Source organism: Hippoglossus stenolepis, chromosome 20, assembly GCF_022539355.2.
Source record: "Hippoglossus stenolepis isolate QCI-W04-F060 chromosome 20, HSTE1.2, whole genome shotgun sequence".
Classification (NCBI taxonomy): Eukaryota; Metazoa; Chordata; class Actinopteri; order Pleuronectiformes; family Pleuronectidae; genus Hippoglossus; species Hippoglossus stenolepis.
This window is the reverse complement of record NC_061502.1, coordinates 19709546-19720927: the sequence shown is the minus strand read 5'-3', so window position 1 is coordinate 19720927 and position 11382 is coordinate 19709546. Positions and strand designations below refer to the sequence as shown.

The window sequence follows — 11382 nt, the reverse complement described above, 5'->3', positions numbered from 1 at the left end:
CTCATCAGTCGATAACCTTACACTGTGGTTTATCTCTTTAATCCCACATTCGGCAGAATAACAACAACTGCGTTAAACCACAACTAAAAATAGTTTTAAAAAAAGCTTTTCACTTCTGTTTGAGGTTCTGAGGGGAACAGTGAACTTCAGACTGAGACAGACAAGCAGGTCACAAAGTGTTTTGGTTTGAGATATTTAATGGAGGAAAATGACAGATATTAAAAGCCTTTTCCTTTAAAAATGACACAGCACAGGTGGAGTTCAGGTTTGAAAAAGAGTTTATATTAACAGTAAAGATCTTAAAATGAAGACGAACTTGGAGACAGGAGGGCAAATTTAAATGTTCTGATCAGAGAGTGTCAGGCTCTGGTTCACCCCCCCCACAGGGTGACCGGGTCTCTTGGCGAGAGGCACGTAGCATTCTGAGGCCGCCGCTTCTTCTACGGCTCGCTCGATTGGCTGCCTGTTCTTTGCCGCCGTGCGCGTGGCCAGCATCGGAGAGTCTGATTGGCCGTTGCAGCTGAACACTTCTCTGTGGATCTCCAGGGTGGTGTGGCTGGGCTTCATGTTGAGGATCTCACAGAGGCCCTCGGCTTGTTTCTGCAGAGTGCTGATCGACTGAGGACGGACAAAGAAGAGTAAATAAAACATTTGATCCAAAAACATATCCTCATATCATCTGTTAAACGTGTATATGTGCCGGTTTGCCGTGTCACCTTTATAACCTGGATGGCCTGTTTCACCATCTCAGGAGCTGCAGCAGACAAATCAGTCATGATGTTCTCTGAGGAAACAACATTTAGGATTAGATTCTATTGTTAATACACATTATGTGGAGAACTTATGTAAATAAGTGAATAATAATCTACTAATTTATCCATCTACTACTAATCTATTATGTGTTTCATGACTTCTGTGTCAGGTTTGAACCCAAGTATCAGCTGAACGGTGATAAACCACAGGAATAATGTGCTCATAGTTTGATTTGCTGATGCTGTTATTTCATTAAGACACAATAACAACAGACTGTAAAGGAGACAACTCCTCACGCAGACACTGATCTACTGAAGTCGACTGAAACTCACGAGCTGAACAAAAAGCAGCATCTCAAGGTATTTCAGTTCACTGAGGCTGAAACTTTCAACTGTCTCAAAGAGAAGTAGCTCTTCCTGATTTTATGAAAGCAAGAAGAAAATGTCCGGCATACACAGTCGGTGGATATGAACCCACTGGAGAGAATATGCAACGTTTTAAACCACAGAGGAATAAAACAAAAAGCAAAACACTAGAGAAGATTTTCTATCAGGTGTCCATAAAGTGAAGTGTGTTCATTTTTGATACTGATGATATTCACATGTTTTAGGTAAAGAATTAACTGACTGGCAGAACTTTAAGTGTCTTTCTGAGCATCAGAGACTAAAAGAGCTGAGTTTAAAATGTTTGTGTATAAGTGTGTTCAGTAAATACCTTGATCAGGGTCTCGGGCCACCTCCTGGGGTTTGACTGCATGTTCATAAAGCCCCTGGAAACACAACATGGCAGTGGATGTAAAGGAGAAACAACTTCTGGATAGACAACAGTTACTGTGATGCACATTATTTATTTGATTATATTCATGATCTTTTCCTTATATCTATCTAATAATTCCAGAAGTCTCTCTCTGTGTGTGTGTCTCTCACATATCTCTAGGAACCATTCATCTTGTCGGCTTCACACTTGTCATGTGTATCATTAAGGGCCCAGTGAAGTGCAGTGTGCGATTTGGACACGAGATACGTTCAATAACAGTAAGAAGATTTGAACAAACAGGCGACCAGCGTCTGGAGCAGCATCAACGCAAGTGACGCTGTCAATCAACATCTGATTCTGCAGTTCAGGGCAGTCGCACTTCACTGACCTCACAGCCACAGCTGAGCTGCTTATTTAAGACAAACCCACTCCCACACCCACCATGAGTTTACGCTCGGCCTTGAGGGAGTGGACCACGTGAGGCAGGATCTGTCTGGGGTAAGTACGGCGCCTCCTGGTGGTCTCAACGATGGTGTCATCCAGGAGGCTTTCCAGATCAGCCGATTCGTCCTCTGCTCAGGAAGGAGAAACAGAAAGAGACTTTATTTGACATACTTTAGTCATCGGGGAGCTGATTTGTCCGGTGAACACTGAAAACAAGCTGTAGAGTCAGACGAGGGACAAAGTGAATCACCCTCAGCGTCAGGTGCCTCCTCCCACGGTTTTCCATTCACCAACACGTTGTCCTGAACAGCAGCTTCAAAGTTCTGCACGGACACAAGTGAACACAGATCGGACAAAGAGCACAGACACCAACAGTTCACATAAACATGCAACTTATACCGTTTGAAGAGTTGAACACATTCTACCTAAAACCCTCAAGTGAAACCATTGATCTGTTTGGGATGTTTGTGTCTTTTATTGTTTATAGAAAATTAAAATTAACATTAACATACAGGAGGTATGAGCTCTACTCAGTGATATTGTAGTTGTAATATGTTTAGTAAACCTCCCACCACATGGGGGCGTAGTGCTGCTGCTACAGCTCGATAGAATCTGGAGGTTTATGACACTATTGATATTTGTAAATATAAATATAAAGTAGTGTAGTACCAGTAGTGTGTAGTAGCAGTGTTTTGTAATTGTATATTAATGTGTGCAATGGTTGACTCGAGTCTGAATGAGCAAATAACCGTTTTACACTCACACACACTTTTTAGGTTTTAATGCCAGTTTTTGTTTTTCATCTTTTATGCTTCATATCCTTTTAGTGTTTTATATCGTTTGAAGTGTTTTTAGGAGCAGGTGCAATAATCAACTCGCTTTTATTCCGCATTATTATTCTTTATGACGCGTAAGAGCCAGATGTTTGTTGTTGTGCGTTCTGCAGCTGCACTTCCTCACGAGACAATAACAAATATCAGATTGGATTTGTTGTTGTTATTATTTCACGGAAGGGGATTTCGCGTGAGAGATGATTTTACTCACTGAACTGTTGAAGGTAATGTAACGTATTGTAATGTAACGTATTGTAATGTAACGTATTGTAATGTAACGTATTGTAATGTAACGTATTGTAAAGTGACGTCATGTAACGCACCATCAGCAGCTCCTGCAGTAGAACCTGTCTCGTGGCCTCGGGGACGTCCGTCTGTCCGTCCAGCGCGGTTTTTAAAATGTCTTTGTATTTGTCCACCAGCTCCGTCACTTGTTTCTTCGCCGCCACCGGGACTCGGAACTCCTCCGCCGCCACCGCCTCCATCTTTACCGCCAACTTGTTTATATTCTGTGTCAAACCGGAACCAGAGATGGGACTTCCCCGGTCCGGCGGCTAACAGGGTCCCCCGGAGCAACACTTCCGGGTGGCTCAGCGGAAAGGTTCCGTGCTGAAAGGTTCCGTGCTGCTCTTGTCTGACTAAACGTTTCTTTCTGTGTTTTCAAGTCTCCTCGTGTTTATAGTTTAACTTCTCAATGGAACTTGGCTTCGTGGACTCTCACTGTCACATCTCAGCCCGTGAATTTGAGCAGGTAGCCTGTCTCATGTCTGTAAACACGATTAGCCCAAAGCTAACTGGGTGTAAACCACAGTACAGAGCAGTTTAAACTATTTGAATAAAACAAACACATTTGTTTGCATCACAAAGGCTAAGTCGAGCATTTAAATGTGCACCGACTGTTTCTCTTTTCCTTTGACGGCTGGTGGCTCCACTTTGATTTAAGACCAGTTTCTTTTGTTGTCCCAGGATCTGGAGGATGTGCTGCAGAGAAGCAGACAGGTCAGTTCTCTGTTCAAACTTTATTTGTTCTCCAGCTTTCACACAAACTGCATCACGACTGGCCGACGAGCCACGAAGGAGAAAAATACAAATAGAAACCTTAATAGAGTTTTTAAGCTATAAGAACTAGAAGGTCACTTGGAGAGCGAACGATTGGATCTGGACCTTCTCCCACTTTGTCCTCAAAGAAGAAGACGACTGAGAAAAGATGCAAAATGATCATAAAACTGAGGGAAGTTTAACGACAAGCGAGATTCCAAACTTCAACAAAACAGCCACAAAGAGGTGTGAAAAACCAGTTGACATTTCTGAAGAATATTCAGAGTTCAGGGTTTATCTGAAAGCTGCTTTACAGAGCATTCAGCTCGGACATAGAACCGAACAATAGGGTTATCACTGCAGGTAAATACAGTTTTGTGTGTATGTCTGTGTGTGTTTATGTGTGTGTGTGTGTGTGTGTGTTTGTGTAGGCCGGGGTAGAGACTCTGATTGCTGTGACAGAAGAAGTCGGGGAGTTCAGCAGGATTCTCCAGCTGCAACAACGGTCTGTGTCCTCAGTGTTGTATAACCAGTCCCAGGACGTACAGTGTATAGTCCCCGTCTCGTACAATTATATAATGTAAGGGAAAGCAGGAAGGGCTGATGCAGTAAAAGCATAAAAACTACAAGGAGAAAGAGTTCGGTTTGCACTTTTCAAGTTATAAAACTTGTTGGACTAGCAAATAAAAACGAGAGAAGGGGGAGAGAGGGGACACATTTCAGATTTGTACTGAATTAAAAGTAAGTTGAATAAAAACAAGGGACATCTTCACATTCTGCAATAATCAGATCAGTTTGTAAATCTCTAAATTCATAAGATTGTGGCAGAACATCTGTAACTACAGGACAATAACACAGAACCGGGGTAAATGTACCTTCTCATGAAGTCCCTCATGCACAATGTATAGAATGAAAATAGTTTACATTCTCCTTTACAGCTGCTCTCTGCAGGACAGCCGCATGTTTATTATTCCTCTTTTCTTTTCTCACAGTTATCCAGATGTGGTGGCTCCGTGTTTCGGTGTCCATCCTCTGCAGGGCGGCGAGGGGCCCGAGCAGCGCAGCGCCAAGCCTCAGGTGGCAAAACAGACGGATTGTACTTTATTGATTCTGACTAAACGAGGAGCGTAACTGTACCCACTCTTCTCAGTGGGGTCAGAGGGAGGAGGGGTGTGAGTCCTCTGCAGGGAATAAAGGTCCCTAACTAGAATCCACACCTCAGGCTGTGATGTAAACATTAAACAATATTTAGTTCCTGCTCTGATTATCTTTGGGGCTTCATGTTTCCTCTGATTTAATGTAAAAAACAAAACACTGACTCTAAACAGTTTGCTTCGGCACGATGACGAAGAGGTCAACTGAGCCTCTGGTGTTCAAGGCTTCTGACGAGCCTTGAACATGAAGGCTGTGCAACTTTTTATGTGGACGTTTATTAACAGGACCTGGATGCTGCTCTGCCGCTGTTCTACGAACACAGAGAACGCCTTGTTGCTGTAGGAGAGGTAGAAACACACACACACACACACACACACTGTATTTACTTGTACTGATCAAACATATTGTTTGGTTCACAATAGTTCACAAATGTTCCGGACCGATTTTTCAAGTAATTCTCTTCTTCAAACTGAATTCCTCTGCTTATGAGAGTCTGTGACTTCAACCTGAACCTCTGAACACTAAAACCAAGTTGTAGAAACACACACATATATCACACACCACCACTTTACACACATTCTTTCATCCCTTAACAAAGAAGTCAACTTTAATGTGACTTCTGGAAAAGAGGATTTAACTTGTTAAAACTCCTCTTAATCTTCTTTGCTGGGAAAAGCTAATGAACTCAGTCAGTCACAGTCTCTCTCGTGCACTTCTACATTCACTAGAGAGACCCCCCACCGGCACCAGAGGACTAAGTCCCATCTCCTGTTTTTCTATACTGTTATTTTTATGGATCAGGCGATGTCCTGCTGCACCGAACACGTTTCATTCATCTACAGTGTGAGACTATAAAGAATGTGACTCATCATCAAACGTCTCCAGCAGCATCTTGGTTCTTGATGTTGTTCTGGTTGATTCAGTTTCTTCCAGATGAGCTTGTGCAGTTAATTTAGCGTCGTGCTCGTACAATGTGAGAAGTTTAGTCAAGGTTGAGGCTGTGGATCAAGAGTCAGAGTCTTTGATGACATTTTAACCTGTCAAATAAATAAAAAACATTCAGTTATTCTAGCAAAAGGAACATTTATAGATTTACTGTTATTTCATTGCAAGAAGTTTTCCTCTTTTTCATGGGGTCACAACCAGTCAATGAAAAGCTGATACATGTTTTGGATGAATAATAAGAAAGTTCAGGAACTTCTGAACATTTATTAATTTGGCGACCTGCGTGAGTTCACTTGTTTTTCTCTTGTTCTGGCTCCAGATCGGTTTAGACTTCACACCGTGGCGAGCTCCGACTCAGCAGGACAGAGACGACCAGATGACCGTGTTCGTTAAACAGCTCGACGTCGCCAAGGAGCTGGACCTTCCTGTGTGAGCACATCAGAATAGACTAGAATGAAAAGTACATATTATACACCTCGGTCTCACAACGCTCACTTTTTTTATTGGAATAATAATTTCACAACGAGGCCATGATGAGATGATTCATATCACGATGAGGGGAACATTGGCCGAGGCTGCAGCTGGTCTCCTGTAAGAGTTGAGTAGATTAGATAATGAAGGATCAGGATCCTACAAGAATTCATGGTCAAGAAGGAATGAAGCAGTGACTCATGACTCCTCCCACAGCAGCAGGAAACTACAGGTGTTTTTTACCTCCAGTCTGTTATATAAGTTTGTGAGAGCGTTATTTTATTATTGTATTATTCTATTATTATTTAACCTTATGAGTTAATTGATTTCGGTCAAATAAAGAGCAAAGTCTGATCTTTCGGTAGTTTTATTCAACATCTGCAGATGGACTCACAACACATTCAAATACATGACGTGGGAAAATGAGCACGAGGGAATATTGATGTGTTATACCTTCTGGTGAGGTCACATGATGCTAAACACAAACTGAGTTGCACGTCTTCACCTGGAGACTTCTGACTTTCTCTGTCCTTGGTCGAGCTGAGAAATGTCTACGTTGTAACTTCTCACATTAAGAAGAGTGGGACAGGTTTGGTGTTTGAGACAGAGGCTGAATAGAGGAGCTGCAGCAATGGACAGTCTGAGCAAAGTGATGTGTTTTCTGAACATTAGAGCATGAAAACTTTTTACAGTTATAAAACTAATTAAAACGATCAATATGAGCAGAATGAGTCTCCTTTAAAAAGAATCAAGTCTGCATTGATGGTTCTTGTTGACTCGTCTTTCTACGTTCTCTGCACAGGAACGTCCACTCACGATCAGCTGCTAAAGTCACCATAGAGACCATGAGAGAACAGGGTGGGTGTCTCCCTCCTGTCAGTCATGTACACACAGTTTCTACAGCTGCAGACGATTGGACGTCTTGACTCTTTGATTCGCCCTCAGGTATCAGTCGCGCTCTGCTTCATAACTTTGCGGGGAAGCCGTCGGTGGCTCTGGAAGGTGTGAAGGCTGGTTACCTCTTCTCCTTTCCACCTGCTGTCTGCAGAAACCAACAGGTGAGTGTCAATTCCCTTTGCCTGAGCAGCCCTCAGATGCATCGTCAGCCTACTTTGATTATGCAGATCATCCCGCAGCCTGAGGAACAGGGACGCTTCTCATTCTGGACCGATATCGTATTACAGGGAAAAATTCGCCGTTGAGAACAGTTCATCTTTACAAGTGATTCATTGCGGCACTGACTGGGCAAAATGAACATAATCAAACAAACGGATTTCACATGAACTTCAAGCTGATGCTGAAACATGTATGAAGATGAATCAGGTGTTTCATGCCAGCAGCAGCGAGGCACCACTCAGCCTTGTTTAGGACCATTTGAGGCAAGATGAGTGAGATAAGTCTACTTCTTGCTTAGTTGATGTTCTGAAATCCCAAACATATCACTGGTTTCCTAATGGATCCCTAATTAATTATTTACATTCTCTTCTCTTCAGCTTGACCTTCATCAAGGTCATGGCAATATTGAGGGACAGTTCAGATGAAGCCACAACAATATAAATCAGTTTTGCGTCATTTGGTCTTTCATTAACACAACTCCTAAACTTCCTATGTTAATATGTTTACTTACCGACCCAAAACTTCATTGATCGTTCATTTACGACTTATATTTTTTTTCTGCGTCCTTATCCTGTTTTGTTTTCGTTATTCAGTAACTCCAGTAAAGAGATTAAAGAAAGAAAGACAGAAAATCTCTTCTGATATATTCTTCCCCAGATTAAAGAAAATATAAGATAAGCAGGAAATCATGTGTCTTGTGAATCTGCAGCCGTCCATGATACCGAGGTGATTAATTCATTTCGATGTTTCCACACAGAGAGACAAACTGATCAGAGACATCCCACTGGAGCACATCTGTCTGGAAACAGACTCCCCTGCCCTGGGGCTCGACAAGCACGTGAGTTTGAAATGATTTGAGTGGATCGATGCTGCAACACACGAGCAGCTGCTCTGCAGACGTTTAGATTTTAATAACTCTCTCTCTGTCTCGCAGGCGAGGAACGAGCCCTGTAACATCGTCCTGTCCTGCCGGTACATCGCTGACGTCAAAGGTCTGTCAGCTCAAACCGTTCAGCTCGTCACGGCACAAAATGCGTACAGACTGTTCCCCAGGGCTGACACGCAGCAACGCACACACACACACACACACACACACACAGTTCTGAAATCTACAGTTTGGCCTGAGGAGGTTTTTTTTTTTATGCAAAAGACGCAGCAGGTTTTGACCTGATGATTTGACTCTGGATGAAACAAGGACACATTATAATCATGAAGGTTTAATCTGTGGAGACATTTCAACTGACGCTCACTGAAGTTTTACAGGGAACAGACAGTGTGGGTGATATTCAAACACAGACACAAAGAAATCTAACCAGTGAATTGTTTCCTTCAGACTGGGTATTTGTATTTGTTGTCCCAGCTCTCAGGGTCTTGCAGCCGTTTTACACCAGGTGTGATTTATCTGGAAGAGGAGAAAAGATGCACAACAATGATTCATAGAGTCGTGATGAAGCATCTGGATCAATATAATGAGAAATGATCTAATAGTTTTCATAGTTGCATCATTCTGCTGCATGAGTTGTTTAACCCTTGTTGTTGTGTTGTGTTGTTGTTGCACATACTTTGTTCCTAAAGGTTGTGTTGTTTTTTTGTGCCCATTTGATTTACTTATTCAAGGTTTACTTTACACCTGCATGACAAAAAGTTTAAGTTAAAATAAAAAAAGTTCTTGAGCAACTAAAGCCTCCCTCTTCAATCTTAATGTAGCACTTTTCATAAAGTGTTATAGAGGTATATAATTATTCATAATAAATATGTTATTTAAATATACAGCAGTGTTATCTTATTTTTTTTACCATGTATTCTATGAAGCACTTTGTAACCTTGTTTCGATAAGTGCTATGTAAATAAACATGTTATAAATATTGTTTACACTTTAAGTCACACGCTGTAAATACTCATCGAGATATTAATGAAGTATTTCAGTAAATGGCTCAGGAGCCTCCTTACAGCTGTCTTCAAAGTGCCTTCTCTCCGGAAGCTTGACCGGGGGCGGCCGCTCGGAGCTGCCCCCCCCGCGCTGCGGCCCTGCGGTCAGAGCGGCGAGCAGCACCGGGCTGGTCCTCAGGTGACCGCGGTGGTGCGTCCTCTCCGTCCTCTCCCAGGACTGTCGGGGGTTCAGCTCCACCTGACACCACGTCTCCCTCCGCAGGTTGAGCTGCAGCAGAGCCGGCTCCTCACGGCCCGACATCACGGGGCTGTACTTTTATCTGATGAATAATCCAGAGTGTGCTCGGCTGGTGATGCTGAGGTTTCCATGACAACGGGAAACTCGAAGACAAGTCTGTGTGCTCAAAGATCTTCTGTGTTTGTTGCGATGTGTCACTCCATCTTAGATTCTAGCGCCACAAAACAGCTACCAGGGCTAAAAAAGAACACAATTTCTTTGCAGCTTAACCAGTATGTTTTTCTCATTTTCTAACCTCAAAGCTAAAATGATAGGAATAAACGAAATACTGTAAATCATAAGAAACTTATAACAATAAACCAACAAAGTGACTGAGACAAAGGTTATATAGGCGTACATCTTTATTTACAGTTTATTTTCAAGACCAAATTCACTCAGAAATGTGTAACATCTATCATCTAACTCATAAACAGTCCTGTTACATGATAATGATGATGAATCATCTATACACAAGATGTGTGTCTGTTTCTGACCAGGCTAATTGTTCTGTTTTGAAAACAGACACAGAGTGAGACCTCTTCCCTCTCCACTATCCCTCCAACGGTAACAGGAAGGTGATCTGATCCTCATGAGAACGACAGAGATAATATGTAGTTCCTGGAAACTCTGTGGAAAAGCTTGGGTTGTTGTAACCTCACGTGAACCTTGTCTGGATCCAGATCCTTCACCTGCTGCAGTGGCCACCGGGTCAGAGGATGATTGGGATTAGAGGGCAGATAAATGACCCGAGCACATGGACGCACTAATCTGAGTTCATGGACCAAGACCGTTGAACTGTCAAATTGTGTAAGAAAAGATAAGATAGACTTCATTAATCCCGAAGGAAGGAAGCCTGTTATAAGTGAACATTTAAAAAAGAGTAAATGAAGACCCATGTGCCTAATAGAAATGAAATGAATTACACAGGGATATCGCACATATTTTATTATCATTATTACATTATGATAAACACAGATCAACTTGTTTCCTGCATGGTCCCGTTGTTGCATCATGTCTGCCCAGCTTCCACATGAATGATGACATTCACGTAGTACAATATACTACAATATACTACATTATACTACAATATACTACAAGTCCCAGCTGCTCCTCTATTGGTTCATCAGCATCGGATCATTGTCCGTGTGTCACTGTCAGCTGAACAAAAGAGAGAGAGAGACTTAGAGAGAGAGAGAGAAAGAGAGAGAGAGAGAGACTTAGAGAGAGAGAGAGAGAGAGAGAGACTTAGAGAGAGAGAGACTTGAGAGAGAGAGAGAGAGAGAGAGCGAGAGAGAGAGAGCGAGAGAACCAGACATAAAGAGAGAGAGAGAGAGAGAGAGAGAGAGAGAGAGAGAGAGAGAGAGAGAGAGAGAGAGAGAGAGAGAGAGAGAGACAAAGAGAGGGAGAGAATTAGACATAAAGAGAGAGAGAGAGAGAGTGAGAGAGAGAGAGAGTGCGAGAGGGGAAAGACATAGAGTGAGAGCACCGGATAGAGAGAGAGAGAGAGAGAGAGAGAGAGACAAAGAGAGAGGGAGAGAATTAGACAGAAAGAGACAGAGTGAGAGAACCGGAGAGTGAGAGAGAGAGGCAGCGTGCGGGCTGAACGGAGCCGGTCGGTGTGACCAAGTTACCGGAGCCGGTGTGAAGTGGATCCCGGAGCTGAGCGTGACGAGCTGTGCGTTGTTGTGATTCCTCTCGCGCGTG

General features: G+C 42.8%; 3 protein-coding genes across 3 annotated transcripts; 1 reads left to right on the top strand and 2 right to left on the bottom strand.

Moving 5' to 3' along the window:
* Positions 1–179: 179 nt before the first annotated feature.
* Positions 180–3355, bottom strand: nsl1 (NSL1 component of MIS12 kinetochore complex). Its single transcript, XM_035144167.2, has 6 exons — positions 3110–3355; positions 2204–2276; positions 1951–2081; positions 1468–1522; positions 717–784; positions 180–618 (listed from the first exon to the last, which is right to left on the bottom strand). Exons 1-6 carry the CDS (start codon positions 3269–3271, stop codon positions 337–339), a joined length of 771 nt encoding a protein of 256 aa, XP_035000058.1. The 5' UTR covers positions 3272–3355; the 3' UTR covers positions 180–336.
* Positions 3346–9188, top strand: tatdn3 (TatD DNase domain containing 3). Its single transcript, XM_035144166.2, has 10 exons — positions 3346–3537; positions 3753–3785; positions 4256–4329; positions 4817–4901; positions 5264–5326; positions 6244–6353; positions 7198–7253; positions 7341–7453; positions 8269–8349; positions 8446–9188. The coding sequence occupies exons 1-10, from the start codon at positions 3481–3483 to the stop codon at positions 8680–8682; spliced, it is 909 nt and encodes a 302-aa protein (XP_035000057.2). The 5' UTR covers positions 3346–3480; the 3' UTR covers positions 8683–9188.
* LOC118099513 (spermatogenesis-associated protein 45-like) lies at positions 8713–9783 on the bottom strand. The gene is made up of 2 exons (XM_035144170.2): positions 9462–9783; positions 8713–8913 (listed from the first exon to the last, which is right to left on the bottom strand). The coding sequence occupies exons 1-2, from the start codon at positions 9700–9702 to the stop codon at positions 8894–8896; spliced, it is 261 nt and encodes an 86-aa protein (XP_035000061.1). The 5' UTR covers positions 9703–9783; the 3' UTR covers positions 8713–8893.
* Between the last annotated feature and the right edge of the window lie 1599 nt (positions 9784–11382).

Coding starts and splice junctions, on each gene's coding strand:
- LOC118099513 (XM_035144170.2), bottom strand. CDS start 9,702: ATGTCGGGCCGTGAGGAGCCGGCTCTGCTGCAGCTCAACCTGCGGAGG. Junction 8,914..9,461: donor AAGGCACTTTGAAGACAGCT/GTAAGGAGGCTC, acceptor CTCCTCTTCCAG/ATAAATCACACCTGGTGTAA.
- nsl1 (XM_035144167.2), bottom strand. CDS start 3,271: ATGGAGGCGGTGGCGGCGGAGGAGTTCCGAGTCCCGGTGGCGGCGAAG. Junction 2,082..2,203: donor GGAGGCACCTGACGCTGAGG/GTGATTCACTTT, acceptor CTTCCTGAGCAG/AGGACGAATCGGCTGATCTG. Junction 785..1,467: donor GGCCCGAGACCCTGATCAAG/GTATTTACTGAA, acceptor TTGTTTCCTCAG/AGAACATCATGACTGATTTG.
- tatdn3 (XM_035144166.2), top strand. CDS start 3,481: ATGGAACTTGGCTTCGTGGACTCTCACTGTCACATCTCAGCCCGTGAA. Junction 3,786..4,255: donor TGCTGCAGAGAAGCAGACAG/GTCAGTTCTCTG, acceptor GTGTTTGTGTAG/GCCGGGGTAGAGACTCTGAT. Junction 8,350..8,445: donor CCCTGGGGCTCGACAAGCAC/GTGAGTTTGAAA, acceptor TCTGTCTCGCAG/GCGAGGAACGAGCCCTGTAA.